The sequence below is a fragment of the Oxyura jamaicensis genome, chromosome 6 (genome assembly GCF_011077185.1).
Source record: "Oxyura jamaicensis isolate SHBP4307 breed ruddy duck chromosome 6, BPBGC_Ojam_1.0, whole genome shotgun sequence".
Lineage (NCBI taxonomy): Eukaryota > Metazoa > Chordata > Aves > Anseriformes > Anatidae > Oxyura > Oxyura jamaicensis.
The window spans coordinates 32,483,402-32,492,815 of NC_048898.1; the positions used below are offsets into that span (position 1 = coordinate 32,483,402).

Below are 9,414 nucleotides of genomic sequence, written 5' to 3' on the forward strand. Positions count from 1 at the left end.
AAAAAAAAAAAAAAAAAAAAAAGAAAACACACAAAAAACAGGAGGGAATATTATTTTGGCTAAAAGCTATTTATTATTTGCTTTTCTGGAAGATTGCTATGTTTTATTATGGTATGGCAATAGTCAAAGTATCCGTCGGGAGGGACCCCATTTGCTGGTACGTCTTGCCGCGGTCCCCAACCATCCACGGGGACGTCTCCTCCCTGGTGGGGTGACCCCAAGGCCAAAGGTGCCAGCCCCACGCCCCTTGCTTAGGTCCACTTGCTGATTCATATCCCAAAACTGCTATTCCCAGCAGGCAGTGACACTATTTTCTCTCAAAAGTGGGTGCCAAGCTCTAGCTCTAGGCTTTTTTTGTGAACTAAAGCTGTTTATCAGTAAGTTTTGAAGTGCTAGATGGCAGTAGAGAGTGATTTTTTAGAAAAACACACTATGAATACTATCTCAAATAAAAGACAAAACAAGTTAATAGAGTTAAGCTAATGGGCTATATAAAAGCGTCAGTAAGAAATTATCAATGCCATTGAAGTTTAAGGCAACAAAAATGCACAACCAACTCTAGAAAACTCGCTCTTTGAAGAAAGCTCTCGGATATAACACACATAATGAAAACCTTCACTGTTTTGGCACCGAGATCCCTTACATCTGTTTGTGGATACATAAAAATATAAAAGAAAAGTTGTGTAATGCATTTATTTCTCTGCAGCTTTATTTTAGTATAGCCAGATGTCCCGCTCCTGTCAAAATATTTACTAGTAAATATTCAGCGGAGTCAGAATCAAACCTAAAAACCTGGTCTGGATCCAGACGTTGTCAGTCCAGGAAGGATTCCTTCTAACTTAGGAGGCAGACACGAGTTTTTCCTCATGTTTGGGAGGAAAATCCATCCCATTCTCATCTGTCCTTGAGGACTGAGCATTTCCCGTCACGGATCTGGAAGAGGCAAAGCAGCCAACTTCCATCCCTTGCGTTCGGCAGCGCTCCCAAACTCCGGAGCCCGGGAATACGTCGACAGGGCTGCCCCGAGGCTGCCGCTCAGACAACGCTCAGCTCCGTGTCTCCTTGCGTATCCTGGGGGTATTGTCACTTTTCTGAGTAATCTTTAAATGCGGAGGAGGATTTAGAGTAAGGAGAAAAAAAATAAAACGCCAGACATGACAACGTGTTAATCCATAAACCAGTTCATTTAAATGGGAAATGTGGTGAGGATGAAAAATTACGTTGATGGTATGGAAGTCACCAGCTGTAATTGTTTCTTAATTAATGACTTGAAGTTAGAAAGCTTGTTATATGGAACCTTGTCTTAAGGCTGGAGAAAATGGAAAAATACAAGGTGGAATTAAGAGTTAGATGCGTATTAAGTTACCATAAATGTGGGTTGAAATGCAAGGAGAACACAACAGGAGTATTTTTCCTACCTCTGTGCATGTAGCACTCACGTCTCAGGAAACGGGAGCTCTACTTCTTGCAATAGCTTGAGTCACATATCTATTACAACGCGATTGCATACCAAATTCATGATTTTTTATTTTTTTTTTCTGTAACCTTATCTAAATGTGTCTTCCTCTTTACCGGATGCCTGGGGGATTTTGTCAGGCTGGCTTCATATCTGGCTCAAGTCCTACGTCTTGTCATGCATATCCCCCTGTGGCATGTCACTGGAGATACGCTGCACGTAAGTCAATGTATATACATAAAAAAATAAATCTAAACAGAACTGGAAAACTACCTGAGCAGCCTCTGCCTCCCTGCTGAAAGGACAACAGCATACCTGTAGATAGGAGATATTCCACACCTCTGTCACAAAGGAGAAAATGTCTGCTCTCAAACTGAGTCATTTTTTGATTCAGCCCAGCAAAAGGCTTGAAAATGAATCATGGAATAAGGTCGGTAAGCTTGAATAATGGTCTGTGAACCCACTAGGTTGCTGGAACTCTCTTCATCCATAGGATCGTGTCCAATATTAAAAACATCTTAAAATTTTAACAAAACCTGTTAATGACTAAGAGGTAATTAAAAACACTGCTGTGTGGCACACTTTCCACTGCCCAAATTGGTAAAATGAGGTGTAATCCAGCTTGTGCGTGAATTTGAAATGATTTCTGAAGCCTCCATAAGTGAAATAAGATGAATCTTGGGAGCAGTCAGACAGATCTTCAGAGAAATTAAATCAGCACAGGGAGTAATGGCAGAGCATCTGACAGACTAACTTTTCCTTTTGTCTAGGCCAAGTGTGGTAAGCAACCCTTCCTTAAAAGCCTGATGGTTTATGTGCTTTGAGGTGGAAACTTAAAAAATATATGAAAAGCTTTATTGTGTGGGGGAAATCCCTGTACTCTGTTTTGTAATCACGGAACAAAGAAGCTCAAATCCACTAGGAAACAAAAAGAAAAAAGAAAAAAGCTCTGTATTTTTTCTAAATAAGTCAGTTTTACTCAGGGCAAGCAGTTTCTTCCACGCTTGATATCATCTTTAACTCATTGTTTCTCATCAAATGACTAGTGGTGATAAGAATTTCCTGAGATAATAGGATTCCATTTCTAAGCAGCAAAAATAAGTATTATCAGATGCTACTTGGCATTCAAATTTGCAAGAATAGAAGAAAATTCCTCCACCCAAATATCAAACATACTAATTTTGGCCAGCATTACAGTACAGGAAGGAGCAAGCAGCGCAGGCAGCAACTTTGCAGAGTTGCCCAGCCACTGCCGAGCCCCTCACGCAGGCAGTGCTCCGGGCACAGGGATGCTGAGCACTGGAACAATTCGTGCTATGGCATTACGTGCATCACAGTGCCTAATAACCAGCGATTTCCTCCACACTACCACGTTAACAAAACACGAAGGCCTGGAAAACAAGGCTGCCAGAACTCGGTTTGCTTGCACAACTTTCATGTTGACTGCCTGGTAGCTTTATAATACTTTTGCCAAACTGCTTCCGCAGGCAAGGTTCCTCTGTTTTTCAGCCTGAATGGACTGTACTAGCTGAATGCGAGCCTATTCTGTGTACTGTTGTCATTGGTGTGCGAGCCCAAAGCTCAAGCACACACTGTTCAAATAGTGCTGAAAAGCCAGAACCATTACAATTCTTCAGGGGCACTTTTATGGAGGGTTGTTTTGTTTTTTTTTATGGTAAGAAAGTGCACCACGAGCAATAATTGACTGTGTGAATATTAAGCCCACTTTTACACATGAGAAACTGAAATAAAGAGCAAGCAAAATGCACCCCTGACATAGATCCGAGTTTGCATTTACCACAGTACCTGGCTTGTCGCGGTTTATTTATTCAAGCATTACTGCGTACGGTTTGCGCTGACTTCCACCACTGGCAGAAACGTGGAATGCAGAATTCTTGTCCAGTTTGGAAATGAATTAACCAGTCCCACGTAGCCAGGACCAAGGCAACCCTGGTGATGATAAAACCATCATCAACATTTTGGGACAAACCGCTGCAGCCGAGGGCTCGGGGCCGGCTCAGAGCCACGCGTACGCAGGCTGGTGCCTCGCTCCCACCGATAAACGAGTGGATGGGGAGGGTCAGGGCCACGTACAGCAACCATAGTGACTGGAGGGCAAACACTTGAGGAATTCCTACAGCAAATATGGATTACGGGTAGAATCAGAGATGCCTCAGCCGAACAGGACACTAAGGTGCCGCTCAGAATATAAATCAGTAACTCAAAAAGCCAAGGGACTCGTGCATTGAGCTCTGAAAAGTCTTACGTGACCGTGCTGGCATTTATCAGCCACCAGACACACCAAAGGACTTGAAAGAAAACAAAGGCTATGAAGGGCCTGTGTGGCACTTTGAATGGCTCTGCTGTTCTGCAAGGTACAGCTCTGGGGGCACTCTGATGTGTAAGGACACTATTTCCCACTGGATAATGACAAATCCCGACGCGAAAACTCCATCAGGTGATGTCTGGGCTCACTTGGCCTTGCAATTATTTTTTCTCTTTGCTTCTTGTTCATCTCAGGGCTGCCACTTTCTGGGCGTGTGTTGAAAGCTTAACTGACTCATAAATGTCAGTGCAAACTTTAACCTATAAAGCCAGGCATTAAAATTTCATGGCACGGGAGCTGCAGAGAGCAGGGCAGCGCAGTTGCGAAGGTACGGAGCAGAGGCAGCGCTTGGGATCATCAAGGAGGAATTTAGCAGGGTTGGGAAACCTGTGATTTACACAGAGGCAAGACATGCCATTACGTATCCTGGATGTGCCACCACCACTGCCTCGTCCCTGTTAAGTTTCCACATCTGATGAGGAAAAGACAGCGCAACCTTGCACGTTGCCATTGCAGCTCTTCCTCCGGCTTCCCGGCCAGGCCGTTCCCAAAAGCACTGCCAGCAGCGTCTGAGGGCTGCTCCTCACCCCCCGTCTAGCTCCTGGTAATTACTTTATATTTTTTTAACCACATTCATAGAAGCACAGGATAAAGACCAGCTGAGCAGGCAGCAGCCGGGGCGGCAGAAATGATGCTTTGAGCTATTTCCTTGCACGGCAGTGCCCTGCGGAAGCGACGGATGCCACACACCAGGAGTGCCACGGTCTTCTGAGCTGGTGGCTCCTGGGAGGCACTGCTGGGCACCTCCTTCTACCACAGGTCGCAGATTAAAAATGACACCTAATATCTCCCTGCAGTTGTTTCCTAAATGAAAATGTGAGGCAGGTGAGCCTCTGCCCTTGCTGTTGATGGTTTGCAATCGTCGCCGTGATGATGCAGAGCGAAGGCCGGCCCCGGAGAGCCCAGGAAGAGCAGGAAGAAACTGCCAGGCTGATAGGACACGCAGAAATAACACATACCTATAGCATCGTGCAACTTGGGGCCGCCATAACAAATTAAAATCAAGGTGGTCATGAAGAACAACAGAGGAGCCAGCTTATTTCTGGCTGTGCCTGTTTGAGGGCCAGCTGTGTGAGTTCTGCTCTCGCCTCCTGGCAAAGGCTCTGTCCTGCTTCCGTGCTCTGATTTGCCCTGCGCCCATCTGCACCCACCCTGAGCCTCCAGAAGAGCTCCCCACCTCGTGCCCACCATCCCGGAGCACGGGGCAGCGTTACACAGCACGCACGGCCTTCAGCGCGAGTGGCCAACGGGGACACGCGCCAACTTCATTCTTTCACAAGCTACGAAATTGCCCCAAATTTGGGAACAATAACAGGCACGCTCCTGACACCGCAGCAACCCTGCTGCAAAATTTAGACCCTTTTTTTTTTTTTTTTTTTTTTCCAAAGCAGAGCAGGAGGGTACTGCGGCTCCCAGGCTGCAGGCTCGGGGCTCTGCTTTGTTTCAGGCACAGCGAAAACAACATTCTTCAACATCTCCCGCTTAGACATGGCTCAACAGTTTTTGCTGGAACGTTTTTTTTTTGTTGTTGTTGTTTTTGTTTTTTAAATTCACCCCGAGGTTAAAAACTCATCATGAAATGGAAAATTTCAGCTCAAACATATTTAAAATGTGGCAAAATTACAAGCAAATGGGAACAGATTTGAACTAGGGGGTGCTGGACAACTCTAACTAAACACAGCACCAGCAGCTCCACCTCCAAAGCATATTTTGACTCGCTACGTAACTAGCCACGATTCCACACACAGGAATTATGTAAACCACTCCACACATGCTATTTTCAAAAAGCCCCAGCCATTCACTGGATACGTCTTTCCACGCACAGGGATCCAATTACAGAATCGGCACCCAAACTCTCTGGGACAACCAGAAAAGAAAGAAAAGGGTAAGCCAAGACTTCGCTCCGTTCTGACGGGCCTCACAAACTCATTTAATTCTTAACAGATGACTCGAAATGTCTTTATGGCAGGCTGTTGCCCTAATATTTATTTATCCCTTAAGTGTGCACCATTATCTCACTTGTGTTTTTCTACAGAGCGAAGTCTGTGAGTTGATGCAGAGAGCTCGCCGCTTCAAAACAGCCTCCGCAGCAGGAAAGGTAGCTCTGTCATACAAAGACGTCATACCTGTATATATGTAAAACACAGAGGAAATGGTCAAGCTGAGTGATGCGATGAGACCGAACTCCCTCTCCTCCCGAAGACTCATAAACCTGCACGTAAAGGCTACGAACAGGCATTTTTAGAGGCACCACCCCCGTGCGTGGCTCGGGTTCTTTTCCTGTGCCAGATGCACGTTTAACAGAGTAACACGAACACTACGGCCTCTTAAAATGCTCTTGTAGTCCCGCGGTAGTTTGTAGGCCGTTTCCCTCAACGTGTGCCTAGTGATGTTTTCAGTAGACCCGCGGTAAGAAGAAACCTTCGGTGGCAGCTTGTAAAGCACGAGGGAGACCCAGCGCGTCAGTGGTTACAACACGTAGCGGGAAGCCTGGGGGTACTTCGTCTCTGGAGCTGCCACCACCCCGCTGCGATGAACGACGTCCGTTCCTGAGAGCCCGGCCAGGGGCTGTGTAGAGGAAGAGGGATGGGACAGCACACCAACTTCATTAAAAGCACAGAAATCCACCCACGTACCAGAAAACGTTAAGCTTTCCATCAATTAAACGCAGGTTTGCATCCCTGCCACTTGTTTAAAGAGAAAAGCTGCACAAGTGCTTCCACAAGAGGAGCTCTTTAAGGAGCCACTTCTCTGGACCACGCTGTACTTGGCTCGCTGGAGCAGAAGCAATTCTCAGCAAACAGCACACTGTTAGAAGACTTCTCTCATCAGTCTACTGAAGTAGCTCCCTAATTTCTCACCGTATTTCCCCAATTTCTCCATGTACGTTCCCAGACAACGCCAAGAGAAAAGCTTGTTTTTTCAACGTGTGTTTTCCCAGCGGCTGGAGCTCTTCAGTGCTTTACTATGCTATAATCCAAGAACAGGAGCCTCTAATAAAAAATAGCCATCAGAGATGCCAGCGTAGCATACCGCAGTCTTATAAGCTTGGTATTTTGCAAAATCCTATGTTCTTTGCATTTTTCAAGGTAGATTTAGCACCGGTGCTTGCAGCCAGTCATAATCTGTTGCTTATAAACACGGTACGAGTGTCTTACATCTGCGAATCCCACCCCTTCAATCAAATCACAAAACAGGCGGCGAGCGACAAAGTATACGTTAAAAAGTTATGTCTTCCGCACATTTACAGATTAGGAAAGAATATCTTTTGACCAAGAAAGAAGAAAAAAAAAAGCTCATATATCAGAGGAAAGTAATCTAAACTTCAATCACATCTAAAGCTCTGTCAGCAGGTTTGTCGCGCGATCCTTTTGAATTTCTTGTACACTAAGCAACTAGATCTGATAGTAAACATCAAACCAGGAAGGCAGCTTTTGAACATCCCGGCTCAGCTGACACAACTCTTTTAAGTTGAGTTCAAAGTAAATTTTGAAGATGAGATAGTGTACTACACCTGAGTGTTTATGACATTCAGAAGGAGAAATATGCAGCTCCCTGCCGCAGCACACTCTGGATGCCCCTTCCTAGCTCCTCGCCTTTCTCTGCTCTGCCTCCCCCCAGAAAAATCAGTGGGGCTGCACACCCTGCCCCCTGCCCCAGGGACACCGCACCGCCAACGTCGGCCCTGTCCATAGTGGGTTAATCAAACTGAGAGGCAGAGTTGCTTCTACATCTTTTCATATTACGTGATTAAGTGAAGAGCTGATTTCTCCGGTCTTGATGGCTTTTCTTGGAGCTCAGCATCCAGTCCCCCAGAACTCATTAGAAGTGTAAAGCAATAGCAAAGCAGTTCTGCTTTGGCACACTAGACTAAGCAATGTATAAGACAAATATCTGTGCAAAACTCACCCTGTCCTACTGTTCAGCATTTCCCTGGAAACTCCACAAACCCCACATATTTGGCTAGAACGAACGCGGTACAACTCCCATGAGAACTCTGCAATTTCATCCAAGAGCAAAACCTATTTCACTTTGTTGGCGTTCAGGTAATACAGTGAATTGTTACCCTGCAGGCCACTATTCATCTCCTTAAGAGCAGATAAAAAACGGAGCTCCTTAAAAGACACAACTTAAGACATCCTTCCTAAAATAACAATCTGCTCTGCTTTTGCTACTGATGGGAAAACTTCCCTGAGTGTCAGCTTGCATAAGAGAAGGACTGAAGTCTACACCAAAAAGTCTGAGGTTTCTTGCTATCACTTAACTTCCATCATAAGTAACTTGAACTATGAGAGCTGCAATAGGAAAAGGTTACCTACAGACTTCTTCTGCTGGAAAGTGGAATAAATAGAAGGTAGGAGTCACCTGTGCAGTGCCACTGTAACATAAAATTAATAAAGAATGATTTAAAGCAAAGCTGCCTTGTTACACCAACAGAAGAAAAGCCATTGTAACAGTTTGCCCCAGAACTTGTGAAATACTTTGAGAGCCACTTTCAAATTTTCATCTATTTTTTATTCTGATAGTCAATATTATGGGAAATGGTCAACCTTCATGCCGAGTGAAGCAGCAGCTCTGAGACAGCCGAATCTGTGCCCTTCCCTGGCCACAGCCCCGGGGAACGACAGGGGTGGCTGCATGGAGGTGGAGGACGCTGAGCTTTACCCAAATTTCCCTCTCCGTGCTCCCCAGGCAGCAGCAGCAGCAGGCTTGTGTCCTCGTCCTGGGATGCTGGAACCAGCACCGCTTGAAAGCGCTGGGAGGGGGAGCAGCAGCAGCCTCGGCCACCCATGTCCTGGCCAGGGGAGATCTCCGGGAAGCAGCACGTTTAACAGAGCACGACCTTTTTTCTCAAGGCAGCACAAACTGAAGCTGTGCTTCAAATTGGGAGTGACTACAGCATTTCAGTAGAAACCAGGATGAAAGGAGGAGATTGGTAATTAAGCAGTCCTGTCCGTAGGGCTGCGAGGAGGAACCAGCGTATCCCTTGCTAACATTTCAACACCATTATGACCGTATTTCCTGTCAACACGGAAGATGGAGAACCTAGTCATGGATCTGGAGCTCATTATCTCCAAGTGCTGTACAAAACAAGGAAAAGTGAGGTATTCTACCTTAGCAGTCTGTCAGCTTTCACAGAACCGTGGAGCATCCTCTTACCTTCACAAATTCTGTCCAGTCGCTGTCGCTTGACTTTGTGTTTATCCACAAGTGCCATTCTTGATGGTATTTTGCAACTTTCTGATTCAAAAAGCAAGGCAGTCCCCCAGGAACTCAGGAAAACTCACGGGAGTCGGCATGCATAACGCCACTATGGATCCTGTCGAGAGACGAGAGCAGCTGGTGAATGGGACTTCCAACAAGGGCGGTGACACCCACCCACCCCAAGCAGCCCGGCAGCCTTGCTGAAACCAAGGCTGCCACTTCGGCACTTCCAGCCTCAGCGTCCCACCAGACCTCACACCGCAAATCAAGCACGCAGCCCCTTCATCTTCCCCGTGATCAGAAAAAACAGCATCCTAAAGAATTGCCGAAGCGCTTTCTGGCCTTCCGAGTTTTATTTCTGTCTTAA

General features: G+C 46.0%; 1 protein-coding gene across 1 annotated transcript in view; it reads right to left on the reverse strand.

Annotated features, from left to right (window-relative positions):
• Nucleotides 1-9,162, reverse strand: part of CTBP2 (C-terminal binding protein 2) — a 51,226-nt gene extending 42,064 nt beyond the window's left edge. The window contains exon 1 of the mRNA XM_035329283.1: nt 9,003-9,162. Within this exon, the coding sequence (XP_035185174.1) occupies nt 9,003-9,060 (58 nt within the window). The 5' untranslated portion in view covers nt 9,061-9,162. The remainder of the gene's footprint in view (nt 1-9,002) is intronic.
• Between the last annotated feature and the right edge of the window lie 252 nt (nt 9,163-9,414).